The sequence below is a fragment of the Archocentrus centrarchus genome (assembly GCF_007364275.1).
Source record: "Archocentrus centrarchus isolate MPI-CPG fArcCen1 chromosome 18 unlocalized genomic scaffold, fArcCen1 scaffold_23_ctg1, whole genome shotgun sequence".
Classification (NCBI taxonomy): domain Eukaryota; kingdom Metazoa; phylum Chordata; class Actinopteri; order Cichliformes; family Cichlidae; genus Archocentrus; species Archocentrus centrarchus.
Window position 1 is genome coordinate 5,182,315 of NW_022060145.1, and position 15,690 is coordinate 5,198,004.

A 15,690-nucleotide genomic window follows, 5' to 3' on the forward strand; every position below is an offset into this window, starting at 1 on the left:
GCGTTATTAATGGAATCGGGTTGTCGGGTAGACGCATGGTATTTCTTGAATGCCTTAAATGAATTTCTTCAAATCCGAATGCTCGCTTGGACCTGAGGATGAACATTTTTCTCTGCACAAAATGCTTTTCTGACCATTATTCAGCACCATCTGAGGAACAGAGTAATTGGAACTATATTTTACAAGTGGTTTGATTTTGAGTGGGTGACACTAGTATTTGGTGCCTGCATGTTACACTCTGCCGTGCTGTAAAGTCATACAATCACAGGATTGAAAGCTCTGACCTTGTTATGCTTAAACAGCATACATCTTGTATAATTTCCCTTTTTCATACTTTGACTCAAGGTCCTTCTGTCACTAGGGTTGTGTGACATTACATGTTATGATGAAAATGGTGTCACTTTCATGCTTTTTAGATGTTTTTAAAGTGAAATAAAATGTCAATATTCTAATTGAAAATGGTGGTAAACATACTGGCTCGGGGGGCTTGTGCCAGTATACCAAGTGCGCATTTTAATTTGGCACGTTGAGCTTACATGATGCAGACATGCGTCCTAGTCAGCTGAGACAGCAAGGCACCCAGTTTTGAAGGACATGAGTAATTAAATTCAGGAGATGGCCAGATTTTTCCAGGGCTGCACATAAACTGTCACCAAATTCCTAGGGAGTCAACCCATTTACGCATTTAGCAAAAGAAGAGAGAAGTAGGAAGATGCTTTTGAGACAGGCACTAAAACTAGTGACAAAGTTGTGAAGTTTGTTTCTGTGTCAGATGATTGAAAGCTGGATTTTTTATTTTTTTTTTTTCTTCTTTGACTTCAATATAATTTGTTGTGCATTGCTGACCCCTAAAACTTAGTTTTTAATTTCTTTTATAACTAACATCCCTATGAGGCTGTGAGCACCACCACCCTCGGCCTCGTCTGGGTAATACTTATACACACAATGCAGTTCCTAAACGCTGTTATTGAAGCATTAAAAACAGTTGTTAGCCAGTGACCTTTTATTTTTATTCTTCGTCACTTCTCCCTCTCACTTCTCTTCCCATCTTGATTAATCCATGAAGCTTGACTTCAAACATTAAAGTGGCGCATATATTCTCAACTCCATGTGTTGTTCTTTCCTTTTATTGCTCTCTTTACCTCTCTGTGTCTCTGCCTCTCCATCTGCTCCTCACCACCTCTAATTGGTACGATATCAGTTGCGGCTGAGATATTGCCGTCACTTTTGGTCTGTCTGTTTCAGGCAGGCAGTTTGTTGTTTCACTGTTTGGTCTCCATACGTTAGATTCAGGCGTATTTGTGCTGTCTTATAACTCTATATGTAAGCACAGGCTGCCAAAATGCTAAAAATTAAACTAGGTGGCAGCAGGACTGAATCTGACAAAGTCAGTGAGGTGCTGAAAGGTTTGAGGTGAAGGGGCTGATAAGTGAGCCTCGGTGGAAGAGTCTGTAAAGTGGGAATTCAGAGTGGAGTGGATAAAAGGGAAAATGAACTTAATGGTAAATGGTTTGGAGAGTGTTTTGAAGAGGTTTCATTGTTATTGCAAAAGCAAGCTGTGAAATCTGGTCTAAGGTCCACTTAAAGAGCCCGAGAAATTGGACCATTGCTGTGTTAAAATCCCTAAATGAGTTGAGAGCAACAAGGATCTTATTCAGCTGTTGTTTGAAGCTAAATAAGACCCCCAATCAAAGGCATTTCACCTCTTTGGGCACTTTAAATTCCCCTGCTGCAATTTACTGCAATGTCTTTAAAAACACATTATTGCCAACATGCAGCCCAGTGTGGTGACCAACCTATATCAATTTTAAATTATTTTACATTTTAGATTAAATGTTTTTGCAGTTAAATCTCTGAAAACCTGTATCTATTCCAGCTCTGTGAGCATACCAATACTTAAGATCAAGTGTTGCAGCCTATCTGTGATAGGAACGTTGAGACACTTTGGCTTAAGAGTTGAATAATTTAGCTAATTGCAAGTTTTTATTTATTTTTAAACCTTTGTTAGAAATGGACAGCGAGAAAGCTGAACATAGAGATGGAGCATTAAGCCCAAACTACTCATCAGCTGGTTACCCCAGAATTAATGAGGCAGATAACCATTTTAATTATGAGAAAAATAGTTACAGTATTATTAAAAGGATCTGCTGAATTAAAATATTTCATGAATTCGATGTCTTTGTATAGTAAATGTTCCCTTTTGTTGCTGGAGAGGAATTTCTCCAGTGTTTGAATTCAGTGGTGTAAAGCTTGTCCACATGATAAATTACAAAGCTCTGACACATTTTCTAAAACAACTCAGTTATCTCCCAACAGTTGGATAAAACCATTTCAGTGAAGCCACCGATGTGTTGTAACATGTGCAGACCCCTTAAATAAATGTTCTTTTGACTTATTACTGTTTTTAAGGTGGTGTATCAGCTTGGTCAAGTGAAACTGTAAATCCACTTTTCATTCACTTTTCAGCTTATTTGTTTCTGCCAACTGCACAGTCATTTTCCCTTCATAAGCTATTGTTGCATGTTTTTAAGTCTGTGCAGTCAGGATTGTGGCAGACCAATCCTATTTCATACAATGTAAGAGAAATATACTATTGATCTATGATGCAGAGTGAGTGCAGGAGAATTTGAGTGGTGTACTTCAAGCACTTAGAAAGGAAGGTAAGGACCACAATAAAGCAGACGTATACTTAGAGAACACTTTGAGTCTGTTCTAAGGAGTGAACAAATTGTGGAGCAAAAGGTAAGAAGATGGTGACAAGCACACTGTTTGATTGTGGAAATATTATAAGGAAGATGGTATTAAGTGGAAAGCCCTCATTTTAGCTTGCGTACACATGTGCATTTACTGATTAACAGGACTCCCTTGGAAAACAGGAGGATAAAGCTGGATTACTGTATAAGGAACAAGATGGCAGCCCACACAAGTGTACGGGACAATGAAGACCCAAATCAGTGTGCGTGCGTCAGTGAAACCATTTAAGTACGTGCATTATTTGTATGTCCTGAGTGCAGGAAAGATAAAGGTAGACACAGAAAGTGACCTGGTGAAAAATTCAGAAGAAAGTTGAGCTTTTCTTTTTTTTGGTATTTTTTTTTTTTTGTATATATATATATTTTTTTCCCCTCTGTTGTACAGCATCCTGAGCTGAAAGAAGCTGGCACCTTGTCTTTGATTAGTAGTGTGCTACTTCCACTGGCCTTCCATTCAAATCTGCCTATACAGTATCTCTTACTTTGCTCTTTTTCTTGCTACAAAATCATTTGAGACACTGTTTTGGTTTTAGTCCACACTGAGAGTGAGACATGAAAGTTTAGTCTGTGGCATGTTGCTTTGGCACCATGAAGCCAAAATCAATGCAATAATCACATACTGTTTGTTCATATATTGGCAGAGTCACAAGATGAAAGCTCACCAGCTCTCATTACCAGACAAAAGTATATATGGAAATGCCACCGCACTGGTACCATGCTGGAATTCACTGAGCCTCCTGAGAGCGACCCATTCTTTCACAAATGTTTGTAGAAGCAGTCTGCACGCCTAGGTGCTTGGTTTGATATACCTGTGGCCACGAAAGTGATTGGAACACCTGAGATCAAGGATTTTAGATGGTTGAGTGAATGCTTTTGGCAATATAGTGTATTTTACATTGTGTACAAAGTTTCTGAAAGTCCCCTTAGATAAAAATTTTTTTTTTTTCTGTTTTCATTTCCCTGAAAAGCAACTTATCTTTGTCCAATATCCACTGTGTGAATTTTGTGGATATATATTTGTTCAGTAAAGTGTAACGGTAAGCATCTGTCTTCCTGCTTTGTTTGGTTAGTCTCCTGACACAGGCAGTGTAGGGTTGTTTACAGTTTAAAAAAAAATTCAATTTGAAAACAATATTGGTCCATATTTAAGGGATCAGATTTTCCCTGTATGAATGTGCGCATGATTTTATGACTGCCTTGCTTATTGCTGTCCAGTGTATATTAAAGCCTGTAGCACTTTCATATTCACACATAAATCTTTTATTAAATACATTAGTGTTTCTTTGTGTTGGTCCAGTTAAGTGAGACTGTGCAGTCATTTTCCAAGTCTTGCAGGGGGCTGCAGGTATATAGCAAAGGTGTATAGCAACATTTTTATTACATATTACAAGGCATATTTAAAGAAAAAAGTTGTCAACCTATGTTCAAAAAAAAAAAAAAAAAAAAATGCAGTAGTATGCCCATTATCTAAACCCTGTAATTATTTTAAATACATGCTGCTTTTGATCTTGATGCCAGGAACATGTCAGAAAAAGTTGGGACAGAGGCAAGTTTCCTGCTGTGGTGCATCTAGGGTGACTAGATCCCAACAACCTAAATGAGGGACCAAGAGCTTCTAGGTGTGACAGATATGTGGCACTTAATGCTGGGAGGTTACGTATCTGACCTAAAGAAAATAAACACAAGCAAACTGTGGGTTAGCATGGACAAATACTCTCTCTAGGTAAATGCACAGCTCCAAAAATGAAGACAACACTTGATCATCAGATTATAACACAAAGTCAGTTAAACTTCAGGGATACCATTGCTCTCCACTTAATCCTTCTCATTGATTGTTCTCTAGTTAGCATGATGATACCTACAGCCTTTTCAGGGTGTGCATGTAGTCCAGCTCCGCCAGGATGGCACATCCATACATGCCACTGCAAGAAGGTTCACTGTGTCTTGGAACACAGTCTCAAGAAGTCTGCAGCATAATCCAGAGTGACTGGATTTGACAGTGAGTTAGAGATGGTGTGGGGAGGCATATCCTTGAAGGAGCACAGAAACTTCCATGTGTTGGCCAACAGTACCCTGATGGCTGTTGAGTGCCAGGATAAAACCCCAAGACCCACTGTCAGAGCTGATGCTAATTTAGTGGGCCTTGGGTTCCTGCTGGCCCTGGCCTCATGTGGCTGGAGTGTCTAGGCAGCTCCTGGATGCATTGATCTCAATGACTGGCTCTTACTGGGTTCACGTCTTGGAATCTGTCCCCAGTTGATAACTTATGGAACGTTATGTATTAGTGCAAAGGACGCTATCAAATAGCTGCACACACACTTGAAGAGATCAGCAGTGCTCTGATCCAGGTCTGGGAGGAGATCTCCAAAGACACTAATCCACTCTCTCATCAGGATCATGATCAGATGTTCTTGCGAGTGCATACAGGCGTGTGGGATCCATTCCCATTACTGAGCCACAGTATGACAACTTGTTTCAGTGTGTGCGATGTGAATTTTTAACTTTGACTTTTGGTGTTTTTTTTCTTTTTGAATCCAGCCCCCAGTGTTGATGGGACTAACTGACCGTTGCTTCAACATTTTGCTCTCAATGAATTACATAGTGTATGTCAGTAAAAATTTTCAGCTTGAATGTTTCATGCAACAAGATCCTATGTATGATTTAAATGTTCCTTTTATTTATTTTTTTTGGAGCAGTATAAAGAAAGCTGATGGTTGTTTGAAGTCTTACACTCATGTATTCCCTTTTTTCTGTGCCCATAATGGTCAAAACTGTGATTATAGCTGCTGTTTTGACTGGTACTCATTGTTGGTTGTCAGTTGCTGTAGATACAGACCAGCACATGTCGTCTTGAGATGTGAGAATCACATGTGTATCACATTGTCACGGTTCTCTTTGTGTAGGTTCTCAGTCTTCCAGGTCACAGTAGTCTCTGGAGCTTGAAAAAAAGGCGACTGGACTTCTTTTTGTTTCTTGAAGACGTTTGACCTCTCATCCGAAAGGCTTCTTCAGTTCTCAAACCAAATGGTGGAGAGACCCAAGTATTTAAACTCCTGTGGGCGTAGTCCCCTGGAGGTGGTTATGATCCTCTGTACCTTGGTCTCTCCACCATTTGGTTTGAGAACTGAAGAAGCCTTTTGGATGAGAGGTCAAACGTCTTCAAGAAACAAAGAAGTCCAGTCACCTTTTTTCAAGCCTCAGAGATCACAATTCTCTCCGTACAGAATTACTCATAGGTAGTCTTGATTGTGAAATATCATTTCATTTGATATTCATGGCAGCAAAACCAGTGTGTTAACATACATATGAACCATGTACAGTCCAGGTTACTCTGCACTCTTGCATCACCTCTTTAAACAGTACTTTGTGTTTGGCAACTGCAGAGTCTAATTGTTATTCCATACACACAGGGTTTCAGCTACTCAGCAGTTCAGTTTTCCTTTTTTTTTTTTTGGTCCTTTTTTGCTAATGCAAATGTTTTTGTTAAGCACAGTCTTGCAATGGAGCCATGGTATTGTGTGTTGAATGTGGGTTGGGATTGTCTTGCTGAATAAGCAAGACAAAGATGTCCTTTGTTCCACATGCTCCATATCTGGCAGTGCAGCTGACTGGCTGCTTCTACATGTAGCTGTCAAATCATCAGACCCTGCATTCAGATCTGATCCCCTTAACAAACAACCCTTATGTCAGTTTTGATGAATTTCAGTGTGGTCGTGCTGGTAATCAGGTTCATCAGCACATGTTGATGGACCGTATCAGAAGCTGTTGGGTGGCCCTCATAGTTTCAGAAACTTCACTGCAAGCTAACAGCAAAGCCAGGATGTCAGGTGCAGCATTGGCTTTCCAGCTGCTTGCTTATCTTCCTCCCTTTTGTCTCTTCAACTTCTGTATAGAAGCGTTAGCCCAAATGCCTTATTATGCAGTGGGATGTTCCCGAAAAGGCCCAGATGCCCAGTGAACCTCAGTGAAAAAGAGAGCCCGAATAAATCAAAGAGCAGCATCAATTTGAGCATAAGCAATGTTTTAGTGTTTTACTTGCCTCTGGGGGATCTAGCTTTTTGATATTAAATAACAGCATGCAAGGAAAACCTGGAGAGTTCTCAGACAACCACTTTAACATAGCAGTCTGTGCGAACAACTGCATTTGTCTTGTGTATCTCCTTGGCCTGCAGCTTTATGGGGTGACAGAACAATTTTAAACTATAGCCAGTTCACAATGAGGCACGATTTAATGAGTAGTGGAAAAGTAAACAGATTGTAGATTCTCTGAGATATTTGTACAGATGAGAGCTGGCAACAGCCTCAAGATGACTGTGGAAACAAACTGCCCTGGAGCCCCGTTGGCAATACCGTTAAGCCACAGTTGGCAGAATATAACCCATCAACAGAATTGTTAGATTTTTTTTTTTTTCCCCTCTTGTTGTGAGCAGCAGTCTGGGGAAAAAAAATCCTGAGATTTTTGAGTGTGCTGCATTTACAACATGCTTGTTCCTAGTCATTTAGTCACTTTTTGATTTTTTTTTTTTTTTTTTTACATTGCAGAAAACCTCATTGTTCCTGCTTTATTTAGTAGATTTTGTTTCTCAGATTTCTCAGCCTCCTATGCAAGTGTGGCTGAAGCTCAGCTAAATAATAAACTGTAATAGGCTAACAAACTTTTAAATTTAATCTGTGCCGAGTAGCTTGCAAAGGTTTTCGCCTACATGTAAAAGTACAAGTGTAAACATTTGCAATCTTCTTTAGCAGCACTTGGAAGTGCTGATGGATGACCAGCCCCAAATCAAAGGGGAGTGCCTTGAAACAGGGTATTGCTCTCTGCAGGCAGCCTCTTTCCACTTGGTCTCCAGTTGAGTTGAAGAAAATCAAAACTCCTCTTTGGTGGAGGATATTTCAATGAATAAATGATTCTTTGAAATATTAAATCCAAATTGAAAAATGCATTAATGCCCACTCAGGGTATTTATTTAGTATTCAGCTTGATGAGCAGATGTATCGATGTCTAAATTGCAGTTTCACATCTTTCAGTTCCCTGCTGTGGGGACTGCATTTAGCTTAAATGTTCTGTCTACATGGGTTCCTTTTGGATGATCACTTTTTTTCATTCCAATACAGATACTTTGACTTCTCATCGTTCTGGCTTGTGTAAGAAAACATCCAGCTTTGTAGGGAACGTGCCTACAATAGCACTTCTCCGCTGCCATCACCTTATCTGTTCAAAAATATTTTCTGACTCTCCTAATGCTTTGTTAGCACTCCTTTTAGCAAATTCTGCAGAGATTAAATGGTGTTATTTGCGCTACTATAAGCCAGTTGTGAAGAAATGCAGTACTGTGCAAAAGTCTTGAGCCACCCCTCATTTGTTTATACTTTACTTCCAAGGAGCCAGACAAGTATTTTTATTTAAAAAGTGGTCTCGAGCAGTAGTTTGGTTTCCCCAACTTCCTTCAAAGCTTTTCTTTTGACATTGGCTGCTTTTTCACTCTTTCAGTCCAGACCTTGTACCCATTTTCAGGGGACTTTTATTTTTAACCCATGATGCTGACCTATGAATCATTCAAGTGCAAAAAAAAAGACACCTGCCTCAAGGGATGAGCCAGTGTTGTTTACACATGCCACACAACTTAGTAAAGAACCAAATTTAAATTATATCTTTTAGGTATTTTGTTACACATCATTTGTTTCCATAGTTGCATCTGTGGAAAAATGCGAGACGACACAGTTTGACGGGCTTAAAATAGTATTTTTGCACCAACAAGGTGATTCCCAAAGAGCAATTTGCTGAAACTAGGACTGAAGACTTTGAGTGTCCTTCAAGAAGCCTGGAGAACTGTTCCTGAAAAGAAATGACTTAAAGCTGCATAAGAGAGTTCAGGCTGTGTTGAAGAATAAAGGTGGTCGTACCAAATATTGATTTTCAAGCTTGTTAGAAATGTACAAACTCTGTTTTGTCTTTTATATGCTATATTTACATGTTTGTACTTTTCAGTAAATTGCTGCACCTATTTCCTCTTTTCCTTGCTAAATATAGAGATGAAGGGTGACCCAAGCCTTTTGCACTGCACCATGTTATATTGTGTTTTATTGAAGGAGCTTTACTGTATTTATGTGGAAGGGAGTTGTTTCAAGGGAGAGAGAAATCATTACCTCCACCAAGGAGGTCATGTTTTGGTAACGTCTGTCTGTAAACATAATGGCTCAAAAAGTTTTGAATGCATTTTGTTAACACTTTGTTGGGGTGTAGAGTGGAGTCGCGTTAACAATCCAGTCAAATTTGCCTTAAAGCCTTTCACACTGAGCGCGTTACAAAAAAACACGAAATTCCAGATCTTTCAGATGCGATCTTGTCGTGTTACCTACAGTATGTACACACCGAACATGTTGTGGTTTTGCGGATAATTTGTCCTCGTAAAACGCACTGTGGGAAAAAAATGAAGTCAACATCAAGCGAGGATGAGCTGGTCCTGATGTTTCTAAACAAAAGAAGGAAAGAAACTGATTCTGGGTTCAGCTCAAGATCAGGCAGCTGCAGGGAGAATTTCACGGGTTGATCCAGGAGTTGAAGTTGCATCGTGTTTCAGGAGGTCAGTTTGAGCTCTTGTTGGCAGAGTTGGGACCAGATCTGAGGAGGCAGAAAAATAATTTCAGAGACTCGATTGACCCGAAGCATCGTCTAGCTGTGTGTCTGAGGAAAAATATTATTTTACTGTTCCCACATCACTGTATATTTGGTTTGTCACTGTGTGTTTTGAGCTATGAGCTCACACGTTGCCAAATGCAGCTCTGTTTGTTCAGATCTGCTTATTCATTTGTGAAAATCAGAAAAAATCGAGCTTGATGTGTAAAAATAAACGCCACAAATTCGTCTTGTGAAATTACGCGGTCGGTGTGAACGGATGCATTAAGAACAGGCGAGTCCAAAAAACATTTTTAATGCACGACAGTTTTTACGCATCCAGTGTGTAAAGGCCTTTACATTCAAGGTCAACCTAATGATTTATTGGATATATGGGGATTCTAAATATCACATTGTTGTTTGCATCCAAATCTCATGTCACATTTGACCTTTGATCTCACTTTTGATTCAAATCTGCCTTTCAAGTTGACCCCAAAATACCTTTTTATGTCTTTTTAAAGTATGTCAAGAAAAAGAACAAGCTGCCTGGTTAGTTAGAAATATACTGTAATGTAATATCTAATAAACTCAAATGTTCCATGTGCAATTATTTACAAATCTGTACCCATTGTACATGGCCTGCTCCTACATAATGGTGTAATCAGAGTAAACATCTTTTATACTACCCTTATCTGATTTTTACTGCACTATTAGAAAGAAAAGAAAAGGAAGATATACAAAATATAATACTTCTCCCTTAAAAGTAAATACTGCCCAGAGAGTGAGCTGCCTTGGTGAAGGTTTGCACTCTGAGTGCTGCTTGTTCCAGATGACACGGCAAGTTGCAAGGTGCAAATGATTAATGATAAACTACTATGAATGCTGACAGGTCTGCACGTCTGCTTTGTCTGTTACATTAATATTAGCAGCAGATCATCAGTGTGGCACAACATTGCTATAATTATGATTTCGACTCATCTTTCTCCTCCAGCCCTCGAGGGGCTCCATATGTTCTAGTGTTGGACACTCCTCATTCTCCTCTTCGCTTCTCCTCGCCTCCCTCTCTGCTCTCTTGCCAAGCGGTTTGGAACAGTTCAGTCTTTCCATTTCTCACTCATCTCATGCTCGTTTTCTCCACTCTCATCTCATTATTTTGCTGCTCTTGTATCTGGCCGCCATTATCTTCACAGTGCAGGTTAAATTATGCTGAGGTTTTAGGCGCCTAACAGATGCGATGTTTCTAATTTCTGTTGTTTACATCACAGTCCTGTGAACCGTGTTGAGAAGATAGAAGGGAAAAAAAGGATGAAATAATGAAGTGATTAAGAAATAATGTTCCACTTCTGCTGTATTTATTTTTGAAGGTTTTGTCATTTAAAATCAATTTTTACAATTCAAATCAGGGATTGTAGGAGAGACATGTGACTAAGCTGAAAGGCTTGATATGAATCTAGTGCACCATTACATTTCAGGGCACTGAGCCACCAGGATACTTTTTCTGCCTGGCTCCTTGCTATGCTTGTTTTTTTCCATGTCTGAATAGATGTGTGCCTGCACTGGTCATTGATCCCAGCTCAAACTCTGTGGATTGCAGGAACTTAGACCAGTATTGTTTCTAGAAAAGCAGTGAAAATAAAAACTATTTACTGAGTACCAGTAAATAGTGGCACAGAAATAACACAAATATTAGTACTTCCTGTAAAACATATGCAGGAGGGGCGGAGTGCATTCATTCAGTAGCATTACTGGAGTTTGCTGGCATACACCAAATCTTGTATTGGCAAATTATTCAGGTGCAAGTGCAGGAAATATCAATGTAATACAATTCACCAAAAAAGTGTGTGTATGGGTATGCGTGCATATGTATGCATGTATATGTGTGTGTGTGTGTGTATATTATGACTTTTCCTCACTGTGTACAAAGATAAACTGATAACAGAATATCAATGACCTCATTTGTTATATTTAAATGTGTTTGTGGAGTGACAGGCATATTATTTTTATCCTGTGATGTTCTTGCCAGGTCTTCAGAAGCGGAGAGGGCATGGGTATTCGTCTGGACAGCGCCTCAGCCTTCCAGGGAGCTGTCATTTCCCCCCACTACGACTCGTTGCTGGTAAAAGTCATCGCTAGCGGAAAGGACCTGAACACCGCAGCCTCAAAGATGAGCCGAGCTCTGGCTGAGTTCAGAGTGCGAGGGGTTAAGGTAGGACATTCAGCCAAGTGTGCTTGAAGATGCTCCAGCAGCAAAGTTGTATGCATGTGTTTTTGCTGCTTTCATTTTCTTTTCTAGCTGCTGTTTGCTAGTTGAGCTGACGGAAAAACTCGGGAATGAATTAAGGTTTTGGCACAAGTAGGGATTCTTTCACAGCTGACACATAAATTTAATTCTGTTCTGTGTATTGGTGACTGGCTTGGTAAGAGCCCATCTGAAACTGCTCAGGGTTGTTTAGATTAATGGTGTGATGCATTTCAGACTGAAAGAGTGAGTCTGCGCTGAGTTGGCTGCAGAGTGCTACAGCTATGAAGTGGTGCACTAGCAGTCTTGGACACTTAGCCCGTGTGACCTTTCTGGCTGATTACATGGTTTATATTCCTCTTTATTTCTTGGCTTTCAGACTGAAAACACTCTGACAGAGTCAGAAGGTGCCAGTTGTTGTTGGCTTATAGCAGTTTTGGTGACAAAACATGTACTCATTAAGGTAGTGCTGTCCACCTTCCATAACGCTGTGTTGATCATACTCAGGAAAAACAGCAGCGCTGCTGCTGAGAGAAACACACACCTGGGAATTTATATCCTACTTGCAGCATGAACAGAAAGAAGTAAAGGATGCCGGTATGAGAGCCTTGTTTACATACATGGCATGGATGTTTATGGCAACTAATATGCTAGTTGTTTAAATGAGACCAAAAAAAATTACTGGCTGACAAATCTAAAAGACAGAAAACTCAAAGAAAACCTTAAAAATGGAGCTATATGAAACTGTTAATCATGTTCCTCATGTTTTTAAATGTTGCTGGCGCTGTGAACACTGTAAACACAGTGTTGGATTCATTTACAGACTCTGGCTAACCTGCTGGCAGCAGTAGCCCTGGTTTCTTCCATGCTAGTGTCTGCATCCCAGTGCAGAATATGTCACATCAGTTTGGTTGCTTGGTTATATTCCAATTTATTCTGACAAAGCCGACACGCAGCACTGGTTAGAACAGCTGCCATCGCTTTACTCCCCCCCCCCCCCTCACTCCTTTATGACTTCTCCTCACAAAGTGAGAGAGTGGGGGCCAGTGGTCAGTGCTGTCATAATATCTTTTAACCAGTAACTGCTGTTGTACATTAATAAGAATAATACCTTTAACCAAGTATTTCTGGCACACAGTAGCGTGAGCAGTGACATTTAAACATCGAGTGGACTAGTTGCACACATCCCTACCCTAGTAGAGTAATTGGTGACCGTTGGATATCATCTGAATAGGTAAACAGTATTGAGTTATAACATGTGCCTGGCTCTTTGCTTTAGTCCTCAGTTCTGAGCTCCACTCTCCACTGTGGCTCTCTGGTTAAAAGAAGCTTGAACTTAGACTTCTGCAAACTCGTACATAAATCTGTTAGATGGCAGAGGTGCAAGTATGAACTTGTTGCATGGATGCGTGGGACGCACAGGCACAAAGACGCACAAACGAGTGTTGTGTATGAACCTGCGATGAAACAGATGCAATTTATTTTGAATCCAGTTACGACGATTTCCATTTCAGGCATTAATGGGAAAACGAGTTAAATAAATCTGTATTTATTGGCATGCTGTTGGTGACCCCTCTCACGACTGTCGATTGCAGAGATTGTCATTCATTCGCACACTGCTGCATTACAAACTTTGGAGTATAAAGACACAGTGTTAACTTGATAAATGGGAAACTATATTGATTGTACTTTGTACTGCCAACATAATGACATTTAGAGTGTTATAAATACTAAAAATGGCTGACATTTTATAAAACCAATTAGTTGCTGAATTAGACGAGCACAGAACGCAATAATTTTTTATTTGGATTTCTTGTTGCTGTCGTCATTTACACATTTCACAGCACATTTAAGTCTGTAATTTTCTCTCAATTAAAATTGAACAATTTGCCGTCTAGATGAGTCTGATGCAACACGTGCAGGGAGCTCACAACACATGCCTTTTTCTTCCCTACACGCCAAGGTAAAAGGTGTTTTGGGGCTTTTAATCAGGCTCCAATTCGTAACAGTGCATTGGACAGCCAAGGTCTCAGATGTTTTTGTTGTAAGATTAGATAGGGGTGATGGGCACAAAGATTCATTGCAGGGAAAATCTCAAAACTTCCCCTTTCAAGGTGACAAATGTAATAAATTTGAAGAAATGTTGTAAACATCTTTCAGTCACTTTTGTGGAATTGGTAGTAAACACAGAGTCAACTTCATAAATAGTTCAGTATAAAAACATCTCGTCTTACACTGTAAGTGAAAAGAGACACTCCAGTTCTTCAGAGTAAGCTGAAATGTCATTTTTGTTTTTAAAGGAGAAAACGAGAATGTTGCAACCATGCTTTTTTACAGCCGTAAGCCTTCTCTGTGGTCTTGGTCTATTCCTGCTGAATATGGAGCTGCCAAGCAGGAGGAAAACGGAAAGACCACAGAGAAGATTTATGAATTTAAAGGAGGAGGACATGCAGAGGGTTGGCATCACAGTAGAGGGTCGAAGGGAAAGGATGAGATGGAGGCAGATGAACTGTGACCCCTAATGGGGGAGCGGCTTTGCTGCAGTAGCTGCAGAGGTTAATTAACTTAATGTAAGGAATATGGCATCAACTTGAATTATTAAGCATGGCCACTTTGACCACTCATTCAGCGATTTTTGTTTTGGTGAAACCAGTGCTAACAGTTTCTCTTGGTGATCGGGCAACACTCTGCGCACGGTATCTTTAAGAGGGGATTGTTATAAACTCGAGACACACTACACAAACACAGCACAATAAGGGAGGGATTGGATGACTGACTTACTGTAAAATGAATGAAAGCAGGAGTGACTGCTGGAGTGCAGCCAAATGGTAAAACTATGCAACAAGTGGCTGAAAAGAAGTGTTTGAGATTTAAGTGTGGATACCAGAATTTTGTTTAAACAAAACAAGGCTTTAAACCATTCATTGGCATGTGCATCATGAAAAAGGTAATCTGGATGTGGAATTCAACCCAGCTGGTACAAGGATGTCTTTGGGTTGCAGCGCTGAGTCTTTAAGTTGTGTTTGCTGGTCTGTTTTTAATTTATCTTCCAAACGGTCCCTCAACTAATTTACATCTGTGGTAGAGGACGGCAGAGCTGGGTCTGGAAATGGGGGTTGGTTCATAGCTAAGTTTCAGTCTTATGCAGGAATATCACACAATATGATTTTTACTAACTATTTTTTGAAAACAACAATGACCAAAAAATGTCCATAAAGATAAATGAACGAAAGCTTGGAAATAGATGGAAATGAGACACGTGTGACTGAAAAGGCACAGACTGAAACTTGAGCTGCTTATACTTGAGCTTTCCACATACTCTAAATGGCAACACTTTATAAGTAACTCGTATATAAAACAAGGCTGTTTTTATATGTTGGTAATGGCAAAGAGTCGATGAGGCATCAGCTACCCAGAACAGCCTTGTCCAGTGCCTTTTACATCTGAAGAGAAATGGCCTCCTTTCTGTTCTGTATCAGCATACTGCTGTGAAAGCTTTGAACCTCATGGACACCGGCAGAGAACAGGACGCTGAACATCACACAGCAAGGTCTGAAATTAAAAACTGTTTTTGGTAAGACTGCTGGTGTCAGGCAGAAACCATGACAACTCTTTTTGTCGGGTATTTTTGAACTTGAGAAGAACTCTGAGCTTTTTTTTTTTTTTTTTCTTTAATTCTTTTGATACTATTCAATTTTGAGTTTACTACGTGGGTGTTATGTCCTAGAGTTTAAAAAATTCAAGTGCTTGTGTTCCTATAATTATTTCACAGACAAAAACATTTCTCATCAAAGTGGGAACAGAGACTGCTGTTCCCCTTTTTTTTTTTCTTTTTTTTTTTTGCCTCTTCCACATGCTTTGCTTTTACCAGCATTTAGGACACAATTTGTCATTTCTCTGATGTCAATACGTTTGAGTCGCTGCACACTCCAATTGTTCTGATGCTCTGTGTTCTCAAGGACTCTTCAAGCCTCTCTCTTCCTTGATTTCCAAATAACCCTCTGAAATGACCTCCATTTCTGTAAGCAGACTTTTTGTTCATCCTTCATCCTTGTCTTCTAGAACAGCAAAAAAACAGCAGTGCG

At 39.8% G+C, this 15,690-nt stretch overlaps 1 protein-coding gene across 1 annotated transcript in view; it reads left to right on the forward strand.

Moving 5' to 3' along the window:
• Positions 1-15,690, forward strand: part of pcxb (pyruvate carboxylase b) — a 309,723-nt gene that overhangs the window by 139,799 nt on the left and 154,234 nt on the right. Inside the window, exon 12 of the mRNA XM_030722659.1 lies at positions 11,390-11,572. Within this exon, the coding sequence (XP_030578519.1) occupies positions 11,390-11,572 (183 nt within the window). The remainder of the gene's footprint in view (positions 1-11,389; positions 11,573-15,690) is intronic.